This window comes from Hippocampus comes, unplaced genomic scaffold, assembly GCF_001891065.2.
Source record: "Hippocampus comes isolate QL1 unplaced genomic scaffold, H_comes_QL1_v1.1 scaffold261, whole genome shotgun sequence".
Classification (NCBI taxonomy): domain Eukaryota; kingdom Metazoa; phylum Chordata; class Actinopteri; order Syngnathiformes; family Syngnathidae; genus Hippocampus; species Hippocampus comes.
Genome location: NW_017805824.1, coordinates 1 through 25,863, shown reverse-complemented (window position 1 = coordinate 25,863; position 25,863 = coordinate 1). Strand labels below are relative to the sequence as shown.

The 25,863-nt window shown below is 39.7% G+C and overlaps 5 protein-coding genes across 6 annotated transcripts in view; all 5 read left to right on the top strand.

Moving 5' to 3' along the window:
- Positions 1-8,972, top strand: part of LOC109525910 (RNA-binding Raly-like protein) — a 38,477-nt gene extending 29,505 nt beyond the window's left edge. For both annotated transcript variants that reach the window (XM_019886790.1, XM_019886789.1), the window contains 5 exons: positions 124-168; positions 3,709-3,881; positions 4,985-5,098; positions 6,868-7,016; positions 7,529-8,972. In XM_019886790.1, coding sequence (XP_019742349.1) covers positions 124-168; positions 3,709-3,881; positions 4,985-5,098; positions 6,868-7,016; positions 7,529-7,567 — 520 coding nt within the window. In that variant the 3' untranslated portion in view covers positions 7,568-8,972. The remainder of the gene's footprint in view (positions 1-123; positions 169-3,708; positions 3,882-4,984; positions 5,099-6,867; positions 7,017-7,528) is intronic.
- A 407-nt stretch (positions 8,973-9,379) lies between these two features.
- uraha (urate (5-hydroxyiso-) hydrolase a) lies at positions 9,380-11,755 on the top strand. Its single transcript, XM_019886792.1, has 4 exons — positions 9,380-9,540; positions 9,680-9,810; positions 11,084-11,219; positions 11,427-11,755. Exons 1-4 carry the CDS (start codon positions 9,487-9,489, stop codon positions 11,514-11,516), a joined length of 411 nt encoding a protein of 136 aa, XP_019742351.1. The 5' UTR covers positions 9,380-9,486; the 3' UTR covers positions 11,517-11,755.
- Positions 11,756-12,536: 781 nt separating this feature from the next.
- pdcd5 (programmed cell death 5) lies at positions 12,537-16,608 on the top strand. Its single transcript, XM_019886793.1, has 6 exons — positions 12,537-12,717; positions 13,484-13,524; positions 14,067-14,128; positions 14,262-14,353; positions 15,942-16,013; positions 16,088-16,608. Exons 1-6 carry the CDS (start codon positions 12,652-12,654, stop codon positions 16,130-16,132), a joined length of 378 nt encoding a protein of 125 aa, XP_019742352.1. The 5' UTR covers positions 12,537-12,651; the 3' UTR covers positions 16,133-16,608.
- Positions 16,609-16,741: 133 nt separating this feature from the next.
- Positions 16,742-21,785, top strand: mvda (mevalonate (diphospho) decarboxylase a). Its single transcript, XM_019886787.1, has 10 exons — positions 16,742-17,223; positions 17,347-17,417; positions 18,258-18,372; positions 18,461-18,607; positions 18,680-18,879; positions 18,982-19,056; positions 20,017-20,235; positions 20,570-20,685; positions 20,807-20,915; positions 21,196-21,785. Exons 1-10 carry the CDS (start codon positions 17,154-17,156, stop codon positions 21,337-21,339), a joined length of 1,266 nt encoding a protein of 421 aa, XP_019742346.1. The 5' UTR covers positions 16,742-17,153; the 3' UTR covers positions 21,340-21,785.
- Positions 21,786-23,491: 1,706 nt separating this feature from the next.
- Positions 23,492-25,728, top strand: cyba (cytochrome b-245, alpha polypeptide). The gene is made up of 6 exons (XM_019886791.1): positions 23,492-23,623; positions 23,890-23,959; positions 24,347-24,421; positions 24,511-24,594; positions 24,708-24,789; positions 25,139-25,728. The coding sequence occupies exons 1-6, from the start codon at positions 23,566-23,568 to the stop codon at positions 25,325-25,327; spliced, it is 558 nt and encodes a 185-aa protein (XP_019742350.1). The 5' UTR covers positions 23,492-23,565; the 3' UTR covers positions 25,328-25,728.
- The last annotated feature ends 135 nt before the right edge of the window (positions 25,729-25,863 follow it).

Here is a 25,863-nt window from a genome sequence, read left to right as displayed (position 1 = left end):
TATATGACTTTTATTTTTCAACTTAGATACTGCAGCAGAACAAATCCACTGCCGATCCACCGAGAGATGACAAATACTTTACTAACCCATCCTTCCCCTCTCCTCTTTGTCTCCATCTTGCAGCAACGAGCTTGACCTGGATGACAGCTACGAGGACTACTATGACAGGTACTGGCAGGAAACAGGACACACATCTGACTCAAATTGTGTGTGTGTGTGTGTGTGTGTGTGTGTGTGTGTGTGTGTGTGTGTGTGTGTGTGTGTGTGTGTGTGTGTGTGTGTTCAGAGTCTTCGTCGCTGATTTGTTTTGCTACGTCCGTTAATGAATGCCCAACGGGTTGTCAGACAACTTGAGCTGTACATGTAGTAAGTGGACAAAATCATTTGCCTTGTAGCATAACTGCCTAAGCCGTTTTTTGGAAAAAAAAAAAAAACACGACAAAGTCAACAAACAGGAAGCGTTCTTTGCCATGAGGTTGATGACTGAGAATATGCACAGACATAAAATAAAGATTAGCAAGCACATTGGTCGCTTTGATTTATTAATATAGTGACTTAAAGACGACTTGGGCAATTATGCTTTTAGGCTGTGAAAAAATAATCATAATAATTTACATTTTTATAATTGATTTGAATTCTGACGTGAAAGTAATCCTTATTTATTTTATTATTATTGTAGTATTTTTGTTGTTTCCTCTGTTGAGAGTTATTTGGCGATGTATCGGAACGAGATGTGTTTCTATACATCTATCAAATGACGTGGTATTTTTTCGAAGAACAAAAGCAACACATGTAGTCAATGTTAAATCAATAAACTAAAAAGACACTATGTTTGTTCATCCAAATCGAATTTGATTTCAACAAAATGCTGTGTGTGTACATGGTCAGAATCCATTATGGCAAAGTACGCTATATTACATTTGGATCTGGTCTAGACTGCACATTAGACTGGAGTTAAAATTTCAGATCCATCCATTCATCCATTTTCTGCATCTTATCCCAATCATGGTGGCAAGTGAGTGGTGGGCTAGGGCACATCCTGGATTGGTTGCCAATCGCACTTGTGGAAAATTTCAAGACTTCGATTCACCTAACATTCAACGTTTTTGGAGTTATACTTTGATGAAAGCTACAGCCACAATAATCAAGATATTGATAACTAAAAACCTCTCTCGGTATCAATCGATGTATGCAAATGTACATTAAGTGGCAAGTCAGATTATCGTCTGATTCATCGCAAAACATAAACCCTGTCTTCTTGGTCTGTTGCTTATTGCCCATTGGTAGTTTTTTTTAAATTCATTCTATATTAGCACCAACCGCTTTGCTGTGTAGCATTTAGGTTGACAGACTGCCGCTCGGAATGACTTTGCATTATTGGTCCAAGCCTGAAATTGCTCCGGGACCTTCACATATCCCCCAGGCTTACCCTCACAAACACACGCAATGATGTTTTGTTGCTTTGTGTATTAACTGTCATGCTTTCCTTGATGCTGTTTTCCTTGCTCTGCATTTTCCCGCCTTTGCTCAGGAGGGCAACACTTGCCACTGATTTTCAATTTGTTTTAACACAGTGCATGATTACCCCATGCTGCTGGCTAGCATAAGTGACAGCCGAATATGTGTGTGTGTGTGTGTGTGTGTGTGTGTGTGTGTGTGTGTGTGTGTGTGTGTGTGTGTGTGTGTGTGTGTGTGTGTGTGTGAATGTTTGTGGATCTACTGTGTATGCACATTTTTACATGCAAGCTCTGCAGGAACTGCATGCGTTTGCATTTGTGCACTCGCATTTCCTATTATCGGTGTGTAGCACTAACTGACGAAACTGTTATTGTCCGGTCTCACCTTGCGCAAAAATGAAGGAAAAGTTCAGAGACAAAGATAACTGCTCGAGTTGACAAAGCTGCTTTCGATGGGGGTCTAATCCATGGGGACAAACATGCTCACACACACAAACACGCACGCACGCACGCACACACACACACACACACACACACACACACACACACACACACACACACACACACACACACACACACACACACACAACACTTTCCTCTAATCCTTTGTCATCTCCTGAGCTTCCATTTTCTAGGATGACACTTCAGAGCCAGTGTAACAACACATTGTCTGTGTGCCCCTGCAAACTGCTCTGAGGGACTTTAACTCCCATGAGCCATTTGGTCCCTATGTCTCTCCACGCGGACAATACTCAAAGCCTCTAATCTCGCGCATTTTTGGCAGCCTAATACACTTCATCCTGATGTGACACAGTGAAGCGTGTCTGCGTGTGCGGGTGTGTGTGAGTGTGTGTGTGTGTGTATGTGTGTATGTGTGTGCACGCGGGCGCCGCTGATGAGCACGGTTTGTCTGAGCTCTCGGCTCAGTAGAGAGGCTTCAGAGGACATCAGAGTGAAAAAGCAAAGAAAACACTTCTCGGAGCTGTGACTGACTGACTGGCTAACAGCTCAATCAGTAAACCTGCATTAAGTGCTCGCTGCCGACAGCTTGCCTCTGTCTTGTTGATGACTTTGCTCAAACTATTTCCAAACGGGGTCGCTGATGGTGCAGTGGTACACTCGCCTGACTTGTGTGCGGGCAGCGTGGGATTGGTTCCCACTCGGTGAGGGTATAGTATCTTTCCACATTCCACAAGCGGACTGAAAAAAATACAAGTGTGCATGATATAAAGAGGTGCTTTTTTTTGTATTTTCACGCTCGAGACTTTAAACAGTGCTGTCCTTTCCTTTGTTCGAAAGGAGGCACCTTTTCATCTCTCCTTGACCCAATGAAGCTTAGATTTGACTTGACAAAGAATGTCCATGTCACAGGAACATTCAACTGGTCTCAGCATCATAAGTAGGAAATGCACACGGCACCATTCAAGCGAAAGTCTGAGTCGTTTGTTAGATTTTTGCATCTTTGTTGTCATTGCATGGCTTTGATCATGTGACTTTGGTTAATGCAAGAAGTGGTGAAATCAGTTTTGAGTACAACTTGAGTGCAGCTTTTTTTTTGTTGTTGTTTTTTAATGGCACCTCGACACACAGTTGCATTAGTGTAACCGGCAGGAAATTGGCCTGAAAAGGTTGTCAGTGGCACCCCTTGCCTGGTGGTGAGCTATTGATTGACCATGGCAGGACCAATTACATTCTGTGGAAGATAGAGACATGGAGCTCTCCACAAGGATGGACCAATTCCAGAGCAACAATAATTAAACAGATGAAAAGTGACAGAAAACAGCATATGAAGCATATTAAGGCACATATTTATAAATGTTTCCATTTTTTTCCATTTTATTTTAATTGCATGTCTGACATTTTCTGGACTTGCATAACAGAATTTGGTAATCATTTTTCTGGTTCTCTTCATTTTGCCCTATTTTTCAAATCATACTTTTAATCACCACAATTCATAACAAATGTCATTTCACTTTTCTTGCACTCAATATTTTTCATCTCATCTCAAAACCACTCAATTCCCAAAGCAGTGATAAACCCAGTATGCTTTGTGAGGACGTTTGCTCCTTTACTGTTTTTTTTTTTTTTACCCTACACTTAAAATGTGTTATTTTGGCTTCAAAGTTTGTTTAACATGGAGTTTGAAAATGTTTGTTTCTTAAGAACTAAGAATGACAGCATTGTGTGTGTTATTATCTGCTCTTATACATAAATTAAGGTTTCTTTGATTTTATGTCTGTTTGCATTCTAGGGTGTATGACTACCAGCGTGTCCCAGCCTCCCTGTCTCCCCTGCCTTCAATGGGACCGAGTCTGCCCAAACGATCCCGCTCTTCCTCCTATTCCTCCAAGCACAGACGCAGTCGAGACAGAACCCATTCCAAAAGCTCCAGAGCCCACTCCGCGAGTTCCACCACAGCCAAGTGTGAGTAGCATGGATGTAATCCAGATCACGTTGGACAACATACGGAGAGGAATTTGCAGGTATCTCATATTTTGGACAGATGTGAGGCCGTGGGCACTTGACAACCCGGCTTTGCAGGTTTTGGAAGCATATTATTCCCTTGCCTTGTATGGCTCACCCGTTGTCATTGGAGCCTGGGCTGCAAAATTGCTGCCTGAAAAGATGTTTTTCTGTCTCCCCTCGCAGTCACGCTGATCCCACATGGATGCTTTGAAAAGTGATCAAGCTTTACCCGCACCGACAGGTGTTTTCATCTGCCGTGCTAGTAGCAGGCCGTCCGCTGCGTGGTTTGTCAAGAACAGATCCTGCACTACTTGTTGCAGCGGCGTGACGGTCATCAAGCTTTTCAAACTCATGCTGAACTGCGGTCAGGGACAGAAACGTTTCTTGCCGGGTGGGACTTTTTCAAAGCTCCTGCAGTGTCAATTGGCAAGCCATGGGTAAGGGAAGAATATGCTTAAAAAAACTGCAAAGCCTAAACTGTCAAATGATGATGGCCCCACATTTCTCCAAATGATACTTGAAAGGAAATAGAAAAAAAAACATGTGTATAGTGACTTTTGGGACAGCGGTATACTTTATATACATCCCGTGCACATTTACACAATTGTCTAAAATACATTTTAGACTCACGAGGTCGCTCTCCAAAAGAAATATTGTAGATTTCCAATTAAAAACTCTGTTTTCCTGTTATTTTTAATTTATATTTATCCACGTGTTTTTCTTTCATCAAGGAAATCAATTGGTTATGAGAACCACCACAAATTTTGTTTGACGCATGAGTTCAGCAACGGCATGTTCGCAGAATGATTTACATGTTGCATGATCATTAAATCTGAACTTTACAGCCCACTTGGAAATATGAACATTGTCTGCCAACGCCATGTAAGAATGTCCTAGCATCTATAAATAGAAGGATACACCACCAAGTCGAAGCATTATTGGCTTTTTAAAATATGTCTTAGAATCAATCCGAATAAATTAACCTGTAAAGAATGAAGTGTTCCAGTGATTCTACTGTTTTTGGAGATGCGGTTTACATCTTGTTTCTTCTGTCCCTGCAGTGGACATGGAGGAGTTGCAAGTGATTAAAAAGGAGCTGACTCTGATAAAGACACAGATCGATGGGCTGCTTGACAGTCTTGACAGGATGGATACACACACAGGCGACCATAAAGGTGAGGCTTTCACTCCGAAAAGCCTGCGGTGGCAAATAGGTGGAGGGGAGGTCAAACGATACATCATCTATTTTCACGTCCCAAACATTTTAAGGCTGACTCCAGTGAAATGCAGGATTTCAGATTTCTGCTCAATTTGTTCCATGAGTCACACGCTTGATCAAAATCATTCAGGAGCCGTTGCTTCTGCGCGATTGGGAGATTGGGGTGGTGTTTACCTGACAAACCCATTATTTTTTCCACCAGTCAGGAATTTTGAAATGTTGAACAAGGTCGATATCAACCGCAGTGGGGAGATGGGGACTTATGGCAGTTTAATAACATGCTGAGCAAACAGTGTGCTTGGAAGCACTGTGACAGATGATGCCTTAATATTGAACAATGCAAAATTGGAACAGCACAACAGTACACACACGAGAGCTGTTGCTGCCCTCGTGTGGACATCTGAAGACATTATAGCCACGTCGCGACACGAATATGCTTCTGAAGAAATTGGCTCATTGGGCTCATTAAAGAAAAAAAAAACATCCATCCATCCGCTATCTGGTCCACTTAACCTCGCGGAAGTGCTGGAGCATGTCCCGGTTGTCTTCGAACGGTTGGCGTGGTACACTCTGAACTGGTTGCCAAAACTAAATACTTCATCTTAATGAGTCGTTCATGACGATTCAGCTCTTAAGGCGGACAGCTTGGTTTCAAGTAGGACTATTTAGTTACATAACGACTGATACTAAAATATCTTATGTCTGTGTGTCAACCGAATAGCTCACGTTTACTGTAAATGCTGCATCTCAATCCAAGCAAAAATATGTCAAATTTTACCCTAAAAATAACAGCTTCAAAATTATTGTGATGGTTGACTCTGCCATTACCGCGAAGGCTTCAGATTTTTGCTTTAGTGGTGGTGGTTATCCATATCAATGAAAAACATCAAAATGCTTGCAATGTTTCTAGATACGATGATTCTTAGCCATCCACAAATGCTGAATCAAGGCAACTAAACTCGTCTTGTGTGTTGATTTTTTTTTTTTTTAAATAAAAACGTTCAAAAAGGAATTGGAGAATTACCCTATTACGTGTAAACGGTCTCTTCTTTTGTTTATTTATTAAACTTGTTTTATCTTTTATCTGTTTTCTTGTTTTCCAAAAACGCTCAAAAAGGATCAGGCAATTACACTCTTAGGCTGACAATTTACACCAATATGTCTGCCAATGTTACGACAACTTTCAGACAAAAATGCTACCCTTAGTCTTCCATCTTTTTAAAATGTATGAATAATAATGGATAAACTATTTGTGAGTTATTGATAAACATGTATTTATGAAACGGAACAATTATAACACTTAGTGTGGGCTCACTATTTGGCAAGTTTAAACTACCTATTTTGCTATTTTTCTTTTTTCTTGATCAGGCAATGTTTATGTCAAAATATTAGACTCGACAAGAGTTTGTATTTACCATGTAGCCTACGTATACCCACTGATTTGGCTCTTCACTTGACATTAACCTTCAACATTGTCATAGTTATTTGAAAGTCACATCTCACATCTTTCGGGTGGTGCCTGCACACAACAATGTACATTTATCTACAATCTGTCACTCAGCCCATTTCTTGATGGAGCAACATACAAACAATACTGTACATTATTCAGCATTTCACAGCGTCATACAAAAAAAAACAACAAAAAAAACTTGATGCCTCCTTCAGACTATGGCTTTCTTTCCAGCCATCGTTTCACGTTTGAAAGTTTTCCCTGTTCCTTGGCAGGCTCCTCTTTGAGGGAGGATAGTCCATCTTGCTCACTGTACGCCAGCAGTCCAGAGCACTCCCTTTCTTCCCTCTCCCCACCCAGCTCCCGCCATCAAATCCACAGGGAGACCGCAGTACCGAGAGGGCCCAATGAAAACCACCATATGGTAAATGAAAACAAATCCGATGAGACATCATAATTCTAATGTCCTTATGTTTTTTGTTTGGTGACAGGATTCCATGTCCTCATGGGCCAATTTGTAAGATAGAAAACAAAATAACTAAATCCGGTTTTGTGGCTGTCTTTTGGGTATACACTTACGGTAACTCCATTGAGTTATATTGAGCTGGTTACCGTGTTTCGAATATTTCGATAACTTGAAGTCTATTAAGGTCATCACTGACGGTGTTACAGCGTGGATTTAATTCCCACTCAGTGTGAATGTGAAATGTTGTCTGTCTTTACAATATGTGCCCTGTGATTTAGTGAGCAATCCACCTTTTGCTCAAGTCCAGCTCTCCACAAGCCCAAACAGAATAAGCAGCATAAAAAACGGACTTCAAGGAAATTAAGGAAACGTTCTGAATGCATAGTCTCAACACCACCGCGTAATCTGTTTTCACTCAAGTCATTCTGAGTGTGCCGTTTCATAAAGCTTCTCTTTGTTTTATGTGGCAGATGAACAATCACAGCTCAGACCCCGAGGAGGAAATATGAGGCTTGAAGAGAACAAATTGCAGAAGACACGGATGGCGTAACAAATGTTGTAGAAGAGAACAGCAAACGATCAAGCCAATATCTTTATTCCACTGGGAGTGCACATATCAAACAACACTGTAAATTTGACTTGTTTCTGCAGCTATAGCTGTATTTTAGAGAGAAAAAAAGAAACAACAACACAAATGGAAATATATTCATACATGCAAAGGAGAAGATGTTTTAGGATGGACTGAGCCGGAAGGAGTTAAATCTTATTATTTGTATCATACTGGTAGTTGTGAAAGACAGCTGGAGGCAGAATCCTGCAACCGTTTGCATTCCTATTGTGCTGTGCCACTGTATTTGCATGAACACAAATGCTCCCAAATAAAGTATCGCAGCGTTAATCCAAATGAGGTATTGGAATCCCCTGGTAAGAACGTCAAAATAATCTGGTTCTAATTTCTGTTTATCACAATCATTTAAGCCTTCTTTTGAATGGCGTTGAACATGTCAGGCAAGATCATACATGGCAATTTTTTGCGTGGCTAAAAGGACAAGAATGTTTCTGCTGCCTCGTGGGTTTTACTTGAGCAAGGACAGAAAAAGAATGATTTAAAAGGGTCCTCAGTTTAGACTTTAGTCCATTTAACTGAATGAGGAACACTGAAAAAGCACATGCTGTTAAAACAATGTGCGCACCTCACAAACTTAGTATTTTCAGAATGCAGTATGAATGTACTGTTTACATGGAAACGAATTCTCCGTCACTCAAACGCACATGCCATACATTTAAGGTATCGAATCTCACAGTGCAAATAATTTATAGAGATGAGTCACTCACCTGGCAGTTACTCAACACAGAGGGCAATTCTGTTATTCTGTATGTATTAGTATATACCATTTTGGAGTCATTTTCGTACTTTAAAGAGTTACGAAAATGCTACAACTCTCCTCCACCGTGACTTTGGCACAGTCGTGTCAAAGTGCTGTGACCCAGGTCAGTGTGTAATTTTGTGCATTATTGTAAACTTAACTGTAAGTGTTCAACTGTCTAGTTTCACTTTTGCTTTATTTTGTACCAAAAAAAAAAATCTGTACAGAAAACAACTGTTATTATAACTTATATGGTGTTACATGTATTTTGTCGCCATTCTTCAGATGAACCAAGTGGAAAATACTCATTGTCACTAGTAAAGGTATTTTCATATTGACTACACACGTCATGGGAGTGTGTTTTTATTTCACTGATGAGGGACACGTGATGACATGGAGTGCAGTGATGCCTTAATATACGAGTTTCATTTATTCTATTACTGTGCTTGTAACTCAATTCTATGATCTTTTCACATTGCAATGAATGTAAACGCGTCTGTTCCAGCCTATCCCCTAAAAATAAAACTGTAGCAATGTGGTTTTTTTTTTGGTTTTTTTTTTTTTTATGAGACGCGCACATTCATTGTGCATCGTTCTGAAGCGCTGTACATCTTATTTGCATCTTACTGCGGATATATCAAAAACAACAAAATAACAAAACCAATTTGAACAAAGACTGACTGAGACCAAGACTAAAAGGGGAGTCATTCAGTAAAATACGATTTTAGATGAAAGCTTGAGCCAAAATAGAGTGCATCCGATATCCATGAAACGACCCAGAGAGCACAACACACGAGAACTCACGTCACCCATTGCATAATTGTCATTTTATAACCATTTCCACTATAAACCGTAAATACACGACACACATAAAACAAAGAGGTAAGCTTAAAATGAGATAATTGTGCTCCTCTTCACGTGGTTCAGCAACAGAACTGCCCACTTTGACAGATTCCGACAAAGTACAAAGTGCTGCAAGCAAATATGAGGAGGAGCTTATTTCTCGCACAACCAGTTCGTTGCTGACGAAAGACGACCTGGGATTGTATTCATCAGCGCACATGAGTGCAAACAGGTTACAGCAACTCAAGAGCCATATTTTTCCTGAAAATAAGGTAAGCATATTGCGTGCTTCACAAAAGATCATTTTTTGACACTCTTTGCAAAGGGATTACATCCTTTATAATGTATTCTTTGAAGCATTTCAAGTCTGGAACTATATTTTACCGAACTAATAAGGTGATTGTCTGGTAGATCAGAGCAATGGCGAGTCCTCTGACCACACACGTGCTGAACACTGCCAAGGGGGTTCCCGTGGCCAATATCGCCCTCAGCCTACATCGACTGGACCACTCAACTGAAACCTGGCTGTTGATTAACGCTGGGTAAAATATCCATCCATCCATTTTCTTGTCCTCACTAGGGTTGCAAGTGAGCCGGAGCCACCAGCCAATCACAGAGGGTGTCATCTTCCTACCCTGCCCCATGAGTATTTAGCTGTGAGCAATGCTAGCATTCCCACATTGTTTAATTCTCTAATCGTCATAGTTCAAATTAGGGTTTTCAATTTGGGTTAGGGGTTCAAATTAGGGTTTGAAACTATAGTTGGGGTTTTAAATTAGGATTTCAAACTATGGTTAAGGTTTTGATTGAGCGTTCTAATTTAGGTTCAAGTTATGGTTTAAAATAGAGTTCAGGTTTCAAAATAGGATTTCAGACTCAGGTTAGGGCGTTGAATTATGATTAGGGTTTCAAATCATGCTTTTAAACGACAGTTAGGGATTCAAACTTGGTTCAGGGTTTCAAACCAGGAATATGCAGATTGTGGGGCTAAGAGGATAACACACACACGCACACACAACCCTTCACCACGCCATAAGCAAAGCTTTTTTTCTGCTGTCCAATGCACTACACTGAAGGCAGATATTGATGTTGCAAAGAGGTACTGCATATCTAATCAATAAAAAAGGATATAAACCACAAATTGATACAGTATATTTTTAAATCTCGGTAATCAATATTGGCATGAGCGCAGAAAATGAGGAAGTTCTGTGCACATACAGGATGTATAACAGAAATAAAATTACCCTAACCTTAAATAAAATAGAATCCATACATCTAATTGAGAAGTCATGATGGTCTAGATTAGAACATGGGTGTCAAACCCAAGGCCCGGGGGCCAGATCCGGCCCACCACATCATTTTATATGGCCCGTGAAAGCAAATCATGTATGTTAACTTCCATGACCCTTGCTAAAATCTGTATCGAAATGTCAAATTGTCAGGAGAAATAAATAACATTGAGATCTTGCGGTAATTTTGTTACCCTGTTTACACTTACTTGAACAAACTACTGTACTGTACTATAGTTGACTTGAGTGATTTCAAAACTTAGTAAGACACCAATTTGTTGTGTAGAAGTAATGAGACAATGAGACGATTAAACATTTATTTGATTTCACTGTCGTAACGGCCCTCCGAGGGAAGACTTAACTTTAAAGTGACCCGTGACAAAAATGAGTTTGACACCCCTGGTCTAGAAAGAAATGGACATTAATTTTATTTGTAAATGTTTCTCTTTTGATGTCAGTAGTAAAGTTGAAATCATAATATCCATGAATAAAATCTGACATTATTTTGTAACTTTTGTTTAAACAGGCACACAAATACTGATGGCCGTTTCCCTGGACTCATCACAAAACAGGAATTTCTGTGTGGTGTGTACAAATTGCGATTTGAAACCGCTCGGTATTGGGAAAGTATGGGTGAGCCCTCCTTTTACCCATATGCTGAGGTGAGACTTGCTTTCGAATGAATGTGCATTGAAAAACCAATCTCTTTCATTGTTTTCAATGATGTGACCCCTATTATAGGAAGGCATAAACATCCTCATTTCTGGTACTTTTTACCACATTTCTGCTACAGTTAATTCATATTCAACATAACTGACTGTCATAATTACCGTGCCAGTTGAATACATTTGCATTGTGTTTTGTTTCAGATTGTCTTCACGATAAGTGACCCGGACCAAAAGTACCACATACCTCTGCTCTTGAGTCAGTATTCGTATAGTACGTACAGGGGGAGCTAGCGTCCAAGTGTCTTTCTCTTTCTTGGAAACATTCATCTCATTTGACTGACGTGTTGCCTTGCCATTCCGCACAAATGTGCCAAACTTACTTGTATTCATTCCAAGAATAGGGTGTCACAACCAGTATTAGTCTTTTAAATTAAATTATGAATATGTAGTGATGCATTTAGGTGTCATAATTTAAATCCACTTCATGTATGTTTTAGATTGTGAATCAGATTATTAAACATGGTACTGTACATGCTGTCTGTTATATGTCTTCCTTTGTACGCCGGATGACTTACGCAGTGTGTACGTATACCGATTGTCAAAATGTGAGACCCCAAAAATAACAAGGAAAACAAATCTGCAAGTGTGTGCTTGCTGCTCCTGCATTTGATGTCTTCAAATGTCTTTGATGGCAACATTTTCAATCCACGAGTACGTCCATGTTGGATCCAATGAGACTTAACGTGCAAACTGGCTGCTCAAAATATACAAGGGATCGACCAGAAATAGCAAACGATGTGCACACTTGCATGTCATTCCACAATTTTTGAGAAATAATGTACTGAGGCAAGATTTTTGGAGCCCCCGGTGTGCACAAGGACAAGCAGGGAGGCACTTCTAGGCAGTGAACATTGCATCGAAGAGTAGTTGCTTCAAGTTTGAGAGGGGGCACGCTTCAAAGGTGACAAAAAAAATGCCATGCTGAGTATTTTTAATGAGGTGAGAAATGAGCTTAAATTTCACTTTAAAAGTTACAATTAATCACGAAAAGTTTACCTTACACAGTAACGATATTTTAATTTACCCTGTAATTGTTCTTTATTTTTTATGGCACTTCATTGGATTTTTGTATTTCTATACCTGTACTTTATGTTTTTGGAGATATCCTCGTTAAATTCTTCATAAGAGTAAATGGGTGTAGCTCTGTCGGTTCCAGTCTGCCCGCGATCCTCGTGAGGCTAAAAAGATTAGAAGACGCATGGATGGATGAGTGAAGCTCTGTGTTCGATAGCTTTAGCCTGTAGTTGATCGGTTCTCGGGGTTGATTACACTTCCCTGAGCTAGCCAGGGCCTCGCCCGCGATGCAATTGTAGTGTGCACATAGTTTACAATTTCTTACCGTTTTCAGTCTAGGCTCTCAAAAACCATGGCAGACGACGAGTTAGAGGCAATTAGACGGCAACGAATGGCAGAACTCCAGGCAAAGCACGGGGTAAGGTCAAAAGAGTGTTTTGGAAGCGCGTTAGCTCCCTAAAAAGGAGATGCTGAGAACACAAGGCTGCTTGCTAGTTTGACTGAACCTTTCATCTAGATTGTAGTAAATCAGAGCTGTCACGTCGCCGATATGTGTTACTGTAAAGTGAAACCGACGCAAAATGCACGTCAGGTATAATATGCGAAGTTTACTGGTAGTACTCAGTGAATCGTTGTTAGCTAGATTGCTGTCAACATGACAGTGCACACCCCTCTCATACTTGGACTGTAACTTGAACTGCTAATAGCGTCTTGCAGTTTACCAGTAAACGTACGAGTCCCTGAACACAGTATTGAAAGCCAAACAATTTTTAAAAATGCAAGCTTGTAGCATGGAATTAGATTGACCGTAACCAGACTGAAGAGCTCCCTTGATTTTTCAATGAAATATTCTGCTGCATAAACGTGTAATACACAAAGTGCTGATGCACTCCCACTCATGATACAAATGTTGTTTTAAAATCAAATGATGATCAGCATATAACCATGCATTATATGCGTCTTAAATAATATAGCACCGAATCGCAACAAACGTTTTCAACTTGTCATTACACTTTTATAAGATGCAGTCTATGTCCAACGCCTGTGAATTCGACAATCTAATGTAAGTTTTTAGAGCTTGACTCAAAGTACAATAGTAAATTGTAAAAATAACCAAGTATTGACTGTATTTTCGTCTTCTACGCTGAATGTTTAAATAGTAATTATGTGCTCTGTTGCTTCAGGATTCCGCAAAGAATCAGCAAGGAGAGGAGGCCAAACAAAGGTGACATAATATAGATTACTTTACAGTGCATGTAATAACCAATCCAAATTACGAAGGAGTAATAGGCACACCGAAGATGAAAAAAAATAAGTGTGATTGTCAAGATCAAGATGTCAACACAAACCCAAACAACGATACGAGCTGTTGCCGTCTCTCCACGAGCCGTGCCATGTTTTCATTGCCTAATATAATTACATATTTATTCAAAACACTTCTTGTTCGAAGTTAGATGATTGGGCAAACGTAACAAAAGTGGAGATATTAGTGCAATCGCATTATAGTGATCATATATGCGTGAAGCTTGCTCAAATTAGGAGCAAAATGTCTTCAAAGACTAGAGCAGTGCAGGTGCGATTGATTCATTCCCCAAGAATTCTTTTCTTTGTGTCCCTAATACTCCTCCTCAATAGAGTTCACATTTGAGTTGGTGTTATTACAGTATGTTATAAATAATTGTGGAATAGTAACATTGTTTTAACATTGACATTTCAAAATGTTATTTTTGCTTATGTAGTTAAACAAATGAAGTGTTTGATTCACAGAGAGACAGAGATGAGGAACTCCATATTATCCCAAGTTCTAGACCAGTCTGCTCGTGCCAGGTGTAAGTCTTTTCGATAAACTAATCACATATTTTCAATTTTAAATTTGCTGTTTGCCTCTCTGTGTTGATGATACAGCTGTTTTTGTCTCTCACTCATGACTATGTTTTTATTTTTTCCCCCCTTTCCCTACAGTGAACAGGCTTGCTTTGGTAAAGCCGGAGAAAGTCCGTTCAGTTGAGGATTATCTCATTCAAATGGCGCAGTATGGTTCACTAGCAGGGAAGGTATGTAAATGAGCTAAAGCTTGTAATGTATTTGTATTTAATGTAATTCTTTCATTGCTGTCGGACAGAAAAGTATCTCCAAATTTGGTCAAATTCAATTTTTATTTTTTAACAAGCAATACTTTTGTTCAGGGCTGGGCAAGATGGAAAATATCTTCCATCACTACATAGGCCATTTTATATTATGATTATGATATACCACTTTAGAGATATTTTCCATTATTCTATTTAAAAAAAAAAAGTTACAACACGCTATGACTGCCTGCCTTTTCTCACTTGAGTTTGAGGTTACATTAAACAGACATGTATCAAATTATACGTTTTTCCAGTGCGGGTGTAATATAAAATGAGCAAATGTAAACAGAAGAGGTACGGTAGCCAACAAATTATACAAATGTAGATAGATATCACTCAAAACAGGAACCATAAAAAAATGTTTCAGACGAAATTTATCCATCCATTCATTTTCAACACAATTTATCCTGAACCAGGTTGGGAGGGCTGCTGCAGCCTATGCCAGATAACTTCGGGCGGAAGGTTGATTACACCCTGAACTGGTCGTCAGTCAGCCGCAGGGCACATAGAGAGACAACCAACCATTCACACCCACATCCTCACCTTCACTGAGTGGGAACTGATCCCACGCTGCCCACACACAAGCCAGGCGAGCGTACCACTACACCATCAGTGACTCAGATGAAATAGATTAAAACCTTGTTATTTTTTAATTTTCATTAAACATGCATGGTAGGCTGATTGAACACTCTAAATTGTCCCTAGGTGTGAATGTGAGCGTGGATGGTTGTTCGTCTCTGTGTGCCCTGCGATTGGCTGGCAACCAATTCAGGGTGTCCCCCGCCTACTGAGGCGGGATAGGCTCCAGCACCCCCCGCGACCCTAGTGAGGATCAAGCGGTTCGGAAAATGAATGAATGAATGAATGTTAGATTTCATTTTGCGCAGTAACTTTCTCATCTATGATGACAACGCATGTGTCATGATTTTCACTTGCCTAATTTGTTGTTCAGTCTGCCACCTGGTGGCAGCTCCATGATACAAGCAGAGTGAGTGAAAGCTTGTCTCCATCAACTGAAGATGCCTTGGTCGTTCTTCTTCGCCGTTTGTTGTAATCCAACATAAGAAACATAAAAAGAGGACACGTGACAAAAGGCACGATAGGAGAGAAGTGGTACTATTTTCGCGATATCAATCGTCATATTGCCCAGCTCTACCCTTGTGGGAATGGGATTTTTACAAATTATTGGATGAACTAAAGTGTTGAAATATTTGGAGATTTAAAAAAATATCTTTTTAAATTAATTTTAAAAGGTGTCTTATATTATTGTTTTTATTATTTCATGCTTTTGGAGAAGTCAGGTTTCAACCAGACAGCAACTTTGTTTTTTCCTCAGACCATGTGGTGGTGGTGGTGTCCCGTCCCCCCCCCCCCCCCCCCCCCCCCAGAGTTATTACTCCACAGACAAGAATTTATTCTTATCTTTTGCTGATCTTTCCCCAAAATTAATCAACTTGGTTAAGGACGCTATAACCACTGCGTTGTAAATACAATTATTTTTTCCTCTTTCCAGATTTCTGATTCGGGCTTGGTTGAGATCCTAGAAAAAGTCAGCAAGCAAACAGAGAAAAAAACAACAGTCACAGTATGTTCCACTAATAGGTGACAGATTAATCTCAGCAACTCAGTCCTAATTTATCTAAACCCTTTTTTTCTCAGTTCAACAGGCGGAGGGTGATGGATTCGGATGAGGAAGATGATTAACTCACAACTGAGCCTGTTGAATGAACCAGGAAGTGAAGGCGATGTGTTTCACAGGAACTCTTTGACCATTGTGTTCCTGCTAGCACCCTGAATTGTCACACTTTTTATAGTGTCTCTCTGGAAATTACACCGCAGAAGGGGAGAACAATGAGATGAAATTGACTAAATGGTTTGAGAGGTGTTTGATAGAATGCACACAGTGTCAAATATTTTTGCTTGCGGTTTCATTTCACATTTGCATTACTCCTTTTGAATTCTTGACAACACATGACTGTTTTAATCTCCTGCTCAATTTTCATGAGATTCTTTTCTTCCCGGTTTCAAAAGTTCACCCACAGAATCTTGGAAAAAAACAAAACAAAACAGCACATGATGTGTACTTATATTACAACTCATTATTCTCCTGCCTGGGCCAGAAATATTGGTCTTCTTTTTGCAATCATGTTTCGTACATGTTTACACAAAATAAAAACAATTAAAAAGGCTTATTTTCTGCATTGTGTAAGTTTGCCTATCTCAGACCATTTAGCCTGACAGGCAGGGTACATGCTTTATATTTACATGCATGTAAACCTAGGTTGTAACTTATAACCACGATATTAAATTTTGGACTTGCATTTTTGATATACAGTAATGCCAACGTTGATCAGAATTTAATGGCCTGCTTGTTACTTGTAGTACAATCATCCAAGTTAATATGCTGTGATGCTATCTGTTTCACCGCAAAAGTAATACTGTATGTACAGTAATTCACAATTCAGAGTAAGTGGGATGATTTGATGGGCCGTTTTCACACCAGCGTGGCCAGATAATCTCCCATTGGCCACTCGTACTGTTGCGTCAAGAGCATAATTCTGATTGGTTACACGTTTGGCCACGTGTTCAATATCAACCAATCACGAACCCGATCATGGTGGCTCAGTGTTGTCAGTCATGTTAAGTTAGCTAACTTTGCTGCTAAACGCATTTTAAAATACGTACAGAAGGACTTTTACAAACACTGATTTGCAGAAATAGAAAGATGCCCGAGGATAGCATGGAGAAGACATACACATGCACAGCTCCCGTGAATATTGCGGTTATTAAATACTGTAAGTACCTTGGCTCAATAAAAAAATCGTCTAATTGTACGGTTGTACTTTTAAACTTAACGGATTGTATTGTACTATCGATGTTTTAGCATTCGATAAAATTATGTACATGTATGTTTTCAGGGGGAAAGAGACACGAGGACCTAATTCTACCCATCAACTCGTCGTTGAGTGTAACGCTTCATCAAGATCAGGTAAAAAACAAAATAAACAAAGCAAACATTAAAAAATACAGTTGATTGACTAAACATTTTCTAGACTTCGATTTCAAGGCAGCCAGTCAAATCCGACATACAGGTATTAAAAAATAGGACATGTCAAGCTGCCACACTAAGAAATTAATACTAATTTTCATGTTTGTCCGAGAAGTACAGACAGGTAAAATCGCATGTGTAATACTGCAGGAATTGGTCGGTTACTCTTTGTATGTACTGTAAGTGAGATTTACAAGACAGAGCAAAATTATCCTGTGAATACACTTGCGTTGGTCCTTCATTTATATCGCATTAATTGCAACGCGCAGAGGAACCCAAGTCACGAGTGAGAGTTTTAAACACTAAATTTACCAGAACTGATAAAAAAAAAAAAAAATGTGCATGCAATTACTGCTATCATAACAGACTACTACAACATACATTATGATTTTAACTTTCTTGGACCCCTCACTCTTATCCTGCTGTATATAAATGTATGTTTCCATACATTACTTAAGACATTTATTACACCACATGTCGTGAAGAGACAATGCGGCATGATGACATGCTTTAATGTAGATTGCTCAGATAATGGATGGATGGATATTTTTTAACTGTTTGGACAGGTATAAGGACATTCAAACTCATTTCAAATGTTGACACAAATTTGAGGTGGCTCAGTGGGCTTCTCAGACAAGTAAGAAATTAATGAAGCATTTCCAAAAAAAAACAATATATTATTATTGGTGTTAGTTGTTGACAGCTGTGCCATTAACCTTAGATTGGATAGTGGTCAAATTAATTTTTTAAGCAATTGTGTATTGTATTTTCCATCTTCAGTTGAAAACAACCACGACAGTGGCCACCAGCAAATCTTTTGAAGAAGATCGACTGTGGCTCAACGGCAAGGAGGAGGATATCAACCATCCAAGACTACAGTCCTGTCTGAGAGAGAGTGTGCTTTTTAAACTACTTACCAATATAATATAAGCATAGCTTAACACAATGAAGTATTCTCACATCCGTATATCCTGTGTCTGTAGTTCGACGTCTTGCCAGGAAAAGACGTAACGATGATGATCCCGGTTTGGATTCAACTTGTTTGTCTTACAAAGTTCACATCTGTTCCATCAACAATTTCCCCACTGCAGCTGGACTTGCTTCATCCGCAGCAGGATTTGCTTGTTTAGGTGCGTTGCTGAATTTCATTCAACATCAATATATAAAGCCCCTTACACACTGTTTCTCCACTTTTTTTCCAGTATACACACTGGCCCAAGCGTTCGGTGTAGAAGGGGAATTGTCTGGAGTGGCTCGTCAAGGTTCAGGGAGTGCGTGCAGAAGTATGTACGGGGGATTTGTCCAGTGGCTCATGGGGCATCAGAGTGACGGAAAGGATAGTCTTGCCCAGCAGGTGGAGCCAGAGACTCATTGGCCTGAGCTGAGAATACTCGTGCTTGTGGTATGAATGTGGGACTACTTTGCAAGAGGTTGAAGAAGGGAGTGTTGGGGCAACAATACAAGTTATGCCAGTTAAAGACAATCGTCTGTATTTGTTTGACAGGCCAGTGCTGAGCGGAAACATGTAGGCAGCACCTCTGGCATGCAAACTAGTGTGCAAACAAGTCATCTCTTAAAGGTATTATTTTTAACCTCAGCACACACCCATATTTCTATACTTGATTTTCAACAAGCAGTCGAGGGTTCACTTGGATGCAGTACTCAATTTGTGGGAAAAACATAAAAGTTGTGAAGGTTGGCAATGTGACTGACCTGTCCTGGACTGGCTAAACTGAATTTACACTTGATAAAAACATGGTCTATATCAGGGGTGTCAAACTCATTTCACATGGTGGGCCACATACGGCCTCGGTAGATGTCAAGTGGGCCGGACCATTAAAATGATACAATACTTTGCTATAAATAACCAAAACAATATGTCTTTCCTTTGTTTTGGTATAAAGAAGCACAAGAACATTAGGAAAATGTTGAAATTTAATGAACATATCTTTTACACAACATTTCATGAAGCACCTTACATTTCCTTCGACAAATGTGCAATTTACTTTTATCATTCACATATATGCATTGCAACTGATCCCACTGATTGTACAAACTTTAACAAGTAATTGGTTTTGAAAAATATAGTAATGCACTTTAAGATTAAACAAGATTCATAAAGAAAGCAAGTTTTAAAGCATTTACACGTGCATATAAAATCTAAATGTAATCCCTGCCTACACCTTACAAACTAAGGAGAGTGCTATTAAATGTGTAAATGTGAGAGTGCTATTGATAGCGTCTGCTGTCATGGGTCTGTCTCAGTGACAGACTGAGGCTGCTGTTGTCTTCTTCTCTGATCAAAACAGTGTCCCCTTGCGGATACTCAATGAATTGCACCTGATTAAAAATATTAATTCTGTGTCTTTAATGCATTTTTTTCACTTTTACATTATCCTGCGGGCCTGATTGAACCTACTTGCGGGCCGGTTCCGGCCCGCGGGCTGTATGTTTGACACCCCTGGTCTATATGCTACAGAGATAGCAACTTGGACTCTCGTCCAAGATGAAATAACCGATAAAATTCTGTATTTTGTAGCATCGTGCCGAGTCTGTCGTCCCAGACCGTATGGTTGAGATGATTAAAGCAGTGCGCGGGAAAGACTTCACTGCATTCGCTGAACTCACCATGAAGGACAGTAACCAGTTTCATGCCACCTGCCTGGACACATACCCTCCTATATTCTACCTCAACAGCGTATCTCATCAGGTCATCAATCTGGTCCATCGATACAACAGTCATTACGGGCTGACCAGGGTGAGCAACATTGCGGTCGGGCATTCTCCAAAGAAACGTCACCACACTGGAGACAAGTGATGGAATTATGTTTTAACACAAGAGTACAGTTTTTCATTATTGCTTTTGGTGTGAAGTGTGCTGAACCTTGAATACGATTCAATGAAAGTATACAAATCAGAAATCATCTAGATGGCTGCTGTTACCAAATACCCCACTTGTCTAACTTCCTTGTCGTTGCTATTCGGAGAATGTGTGTGCATGTACTGTGCAGCTGTATTTTCTGACATGCTGTCATGAGGATGTGAAACCTGTGTGGTGTTCATTGTATGTGATAGTCTGTGTATTCCTGTAGGTAGCCTACACCTTTGATGCCGGGCCTAATGCTGTGATATTCACTTTAGAGCAGTACATTTCTGACTTTATTCAAGCAGTCCGACATTTCTTCCCTGCACTGACCAATGGTGGCGAGTGAGTAGAAAATTGTCAGTTATTTTGTCCCTACATTGAATGATTTTTGTGTTTAATGTTTATGACAATGGTGTTGCTTGTATCCCATTTGGAGTGTGTCCTGTAACTTCCTTTTGTGTAGGTTTATAAAAGGTCTTCCAGTTCCTCATGCAGATCTTTCTGAGGAATTGAAACAGGCCATTGGATTGGAGCCCATGCCTAAAGGAATTAGCTACATTATCAGCACGAAGGTATATATGTACACACGCATACCTAAGTCACACCCATGTCATGCTTATTGCTGGTTGAAATTCCATAGTTAAATCTAGGGATAATTTCAAAACATACCCTAGAAGTGATTTGGTCGCATTTGTATAGTCTCAAGTTTGTCAACAAAATTTACTGAAGCGACTTAAAATTGATTGGTGTATTGTGACATTATACATCAAAACATTGACACTATCCCTCCCTATAGATTCAGTCCTTTTCCTGCATGACATAACTTTTTTTTTTTTTTTTTTTCTTTCAAAGCCTGGCCCAGGTCCTTGTGTTGTGAAGGATCCCACACAGCATCTGCTTGGACCTGATGGATTACCTAAGAACACTGTTAAGCAGGATTCACATAACAGAAACAGACATAAAAACTGTGACGGAGATATCACCGCAACTCTATAGCTGAGTCATTGCCACATTACAATTTTGATGCTGTGTCTTCCTTTAGCAATCACATTGTCTTATATTTTAAACTGGTTTGTGTGCTCTTTTTCTATAGTACTAATTTGAAATGTTGAATAATGATAATGAGTTATGTAAGGTAGGCTATGATCGAAAACAAAACTCAGTTTTCGTTCATTTTCACTAGGCATTGAACCATAAAATGTGTGCTGTTTAAGCAGCCCTATCAAATTAGATATGATTATATAATCTACAGTTCTGAGATCTGATCATGTCATTGAAAACATTGTCTTACACTGAAATTAAAGACAGTATTGTATGAATGTCCTGCTTACACTGTTACTCTGTAATTCAGATCATTTCTGTGTTAAAAATTGTGGATCAGATGCTCGCAAATGTGGCAGGGTCAAATTGTACATTATGAACAGGTACAAATGCAATAAAAACCACCCAGGTGCCTTCAGTACAGTATATTAAAAACAAACCAAGCGGTTTATTTGTGAACACTGTATAGGGGTCATTTTTGGCTGTTGCTGACTGACTGACTGCTCACACAAAAAAATACCTTTGTATGTTAGACATGGTTTTTTTTAATTTATTTTTTTTAATGTTGGTTACTTTCAGTATAATTCAAATTAATCATACAGTCCCTAATCTTAAAACAGCTTCACAGGGCTTCACCAGCCCACAGTTCATGAAAATCAATAATATCCTCTTGTCTGTGTCCCCCACCTGAGCAAGGGAAAACTCAAAAACTCAATTTGGGGTGGGAAAGGAAGGGGGCATAGAAGAATCCCCATTAGAAGCATCGTTCAAGGAAGGAATACCAGGCTGCAATGGATGCCAAGTGGGCAACTTTATAATACTGTATAGTATGGTGCTGTACAGTGTTCGTCAAAACGGCATGAAAGCTCATTGAAATGAAATGCGGATCAACACATTCCAGGAGGTGGATGTTGGTCAGGACCTGTCCCGGTTGAACGGTGCAGATTCCCATCAATCATCGCCACCTTCTCCAAGTTGGAGATCAAGCCCCTTCTCCAAGTTGGAGAAAAATGGGGTTGTGCAGCACAGTACCAAGTATCCCAAGCTATTGACCGGTGGCTGCGACAAAGTAGCGGTTCCCAACTTTGTGGGCTTGTGTACGCCGAAACATTTTGTCATACCGTCCCAGCGGGCACGTGGCATCAATTTGAATTGACATCAGATGCCCACTGGAATGAGTACACCCTCACTCGTAGATGTTCATGATTCTCCAAAAGTAGACCACGACACAATTGACCATGAAATGAAAATCATTTTATTTTGATTTCTTAATTTGAACATTTAACTCTTCGGCATTGTCTTCTTAATCAACTCAAATAACATGGAATATAAATAACTACAGTAAATTAAAAAATGCTAATCAAATTAATAATATACCTGCCTTTGTTATATATAACAACGACAACAAAATGGAACTTCTTTGAATAATTCCCCTCATAACAGGCATTTAAAATTTTACTATTGGAAACAAAACACTGAACAAAAATAATTTCCACCCACTATACCAGTTATACTTCCTCTTCGTCGGTTATCTGATCTTAATGAAACACTTGAGTTGACAAGTGCTGTTATGATTTTGGCTGTCATCGATCTAGGAAATAAATTGTATATGTTTGCACGTACCCCCTTGCAAAGTGCTCGCATACCCCTTGTTGGAGACCAACCACTGTTTTTGGACAAAACTACCACAGGTTACAATTAACACACAATAAGTTACAAGAAATAGACGAAAACCATTGTTTCTGTTTAATTATTGTTCGGGATACTTATCTCTAACCACCCATTATATTATTTGTTAATTTCTTTACATTTCGGTGGCTAATACAGTACGTCTTATCGACGTCATTTTAAGCGTCGCGTAATTATAAAAATGACAAGAAGACCAGTTTATTACCACTGAAGGACATTTTTTTTACTGTTTCTGTTCATGTTAGTAGGAAGACCACGATAAAACGTTTTCATTGTAAGCATTTACTTTATTTGAAGTAAAATAAAACTTTTTTCACGAAAAGGGGATTCACGGACATAAATGCATCACTCCAATATGACGACGTTGACACCGAAAATGACGTAAGGGGGCGTGTCTCAGGTAGGCCCCAGCCTTACTTTATTTCCAGCTGCGTGGGCTCACATTTTACATCAGAGAAAACATTTCCTCGTTGAGGGTGCACCGAAGCCAACATGGGGAAGATCGAGTGGGCTATGTGGGCCAATGAGCAGGCTCTGGCTGCTGGACTCAGTAAGTTCATCTACTTTTACATCGAATTGATCATGTTTTTCATTTGATATTTGATTACTTATACGGATATGATAGGAGTTGCCACTATTTTCTGTAGCTATTGGTTTGCAAAGTTTTAAATAACAAACACATCTTACCAGTATTTAAATTCCAATTTCCCATTTTTTTTCTGAATTCAAATCACTGTTACTCAAGTATTCATTTGTTTTTGTAGATTAATGAGCGGCCTGGAATGTAATAAGCATCTTCCTACTTCCTTCTTGCAGTTCTCTTTACCGGAGGCATTGTAGGGGTGGCAGGGCTGTTCAGAGGGTGGCAGTTTGCTGCCTATGCTGTGTATCCTTTGGAATTTCACCAAGCACCTTTAGCTTAAAGGTATTTAACTCACTTTGTCTCTTTGTGAAAATGTCCATTTTATAGACCGGGAATGTCCTCATCAGTTTTAACCTAAAATACGCAACTTGGATAGCTTTTATACTGTATAGCTATAGGAAATCAATGTCTACGCTGCTGCAGAAATATGATAAAATGTTGATTAGCTACTGTTATCAATTTAAAGAAGTCACAAGTTCATAGCCATATACTCAGTGTCCTTCCCTTTAGTTTACTTCTTCAATAATGTCAGAGTCCATGAGGTGATGTATGTCCAGGAGGCTTAATTCCTATGTAATTATACATGTTGGCAAACCTGGACGTTAGCAAAGCCTTGACAGTGTTGCGCAGTGCTGCTGGCCTCTTTGTGTGTCTGCTGGAGTACCCGAGAAGCAGAAGGGCAAAGGGCACTGGTGTGGAACGAAAGTAAGTGATGCCATTGCATCAATCAATCACATTAAGGTCGAAATTGGGGATTGGTTAATGCTCATTCTCTCCTAATGTTCTGTTCTCAGGTGGCAGTACGGTTTGACTGTGTGTGTGAAAGCTTTCGGGCCTCTGACAAGGAACTACTACGCCAGAGCATTTTTACATGCTGCGTGAGTTGAAAGACATAGCCGCTTTTCTATGCTTGACAGCATTCCTTCCAATTAAAGACTTCTCTATTGTGTTGCTACATCGACCGAAATAACGACTTACGTCTGTTTCCCAGGCTATGTATTCCTGCTGGGTTTATACTTGCTACTGTCCTAGGATGTGTCTGCCTTGGTATCGCCAGCCTCATTTACCTCTCAGTAAGTCAAATATTGCTTCAGTATTTTTACATTTTATTCAGCCCATGCAGGAAGTTGGTGGAAACGGTTACAAGGAAGAGATTGTTTCATTACTAGCACGGCTCTTGAGCCATAGAGCTGATTTCTGCATACCTGAAATCTAACCAGGAAGAGGTGCGGCTGAGTTTTTTTGGTCCTTGTGTCATTTGCTAATAAAGTGCCTCATGGCCCTACTTTTCGAAATTATTTTCGCAAGTGGTCCACAACACAAAGAAATGAACTTGAAATCTACCTTGGGGCATGAGACGATCATTTGGTTCTTGACTTTTATTTTTTTTATTTATTTTTGTCCCATTTCTTGCTATTTAAGGCGGCCATCCATGGGGAACACTGGGAACCCATTCTCCCAAGGGTGGAAGTTAGAAGGCCAGCTCCAAGCATTAAGAATCCCCCTCAGAATCCTCCACCAAGACCTCCAGCAGAGATGCGTCGGAAAAATATCGATGACTTGGAAGGTGCCTCTTACGACAACCCCATGGCTGTCATTGATGAGAAGTAACCTGACTGGTTTCCTTTTCTTCATCCTGCGGTTTTGCTGAAATGCTTACAGAGGTTCAGTGAACCTTGTGACTACTGGTAAAACCGTTCCATCAATCGGTGACAGTGTGAATGTTACTTGTTGGGGGGGGAATGTCACAATGCATACATTGCAGCTGCTAAATGGATCACATATAACAACTACAGATGTTTATATATCTACGCTTGTGATTTTTCTTTTTCTGATCCCTCAGCCTTATCTATTAGAGCTTTGCATCCACTGGAATGCAGTTACACACACCCATTCATGTAGTTCTATTCCTCAACAATTCGTTTGGGTGAATTTGACATTTAAAAAAAATGCTTTGTACTATAGTTTTCTCTACATGATGTAAATAAATCATTATTTTTGTCAGGTCTACATTTCAACGTGTCTCACTTCTCCTTTGAAACATGAGGTTATTTGCAGCTTCCCTTTTTGCAAACACCCTGAATTTCAATATGTTAAAATTTCCCCTCGTTCCTGTTTCCTGTATTGTTCCCCACTTGGACAGTATC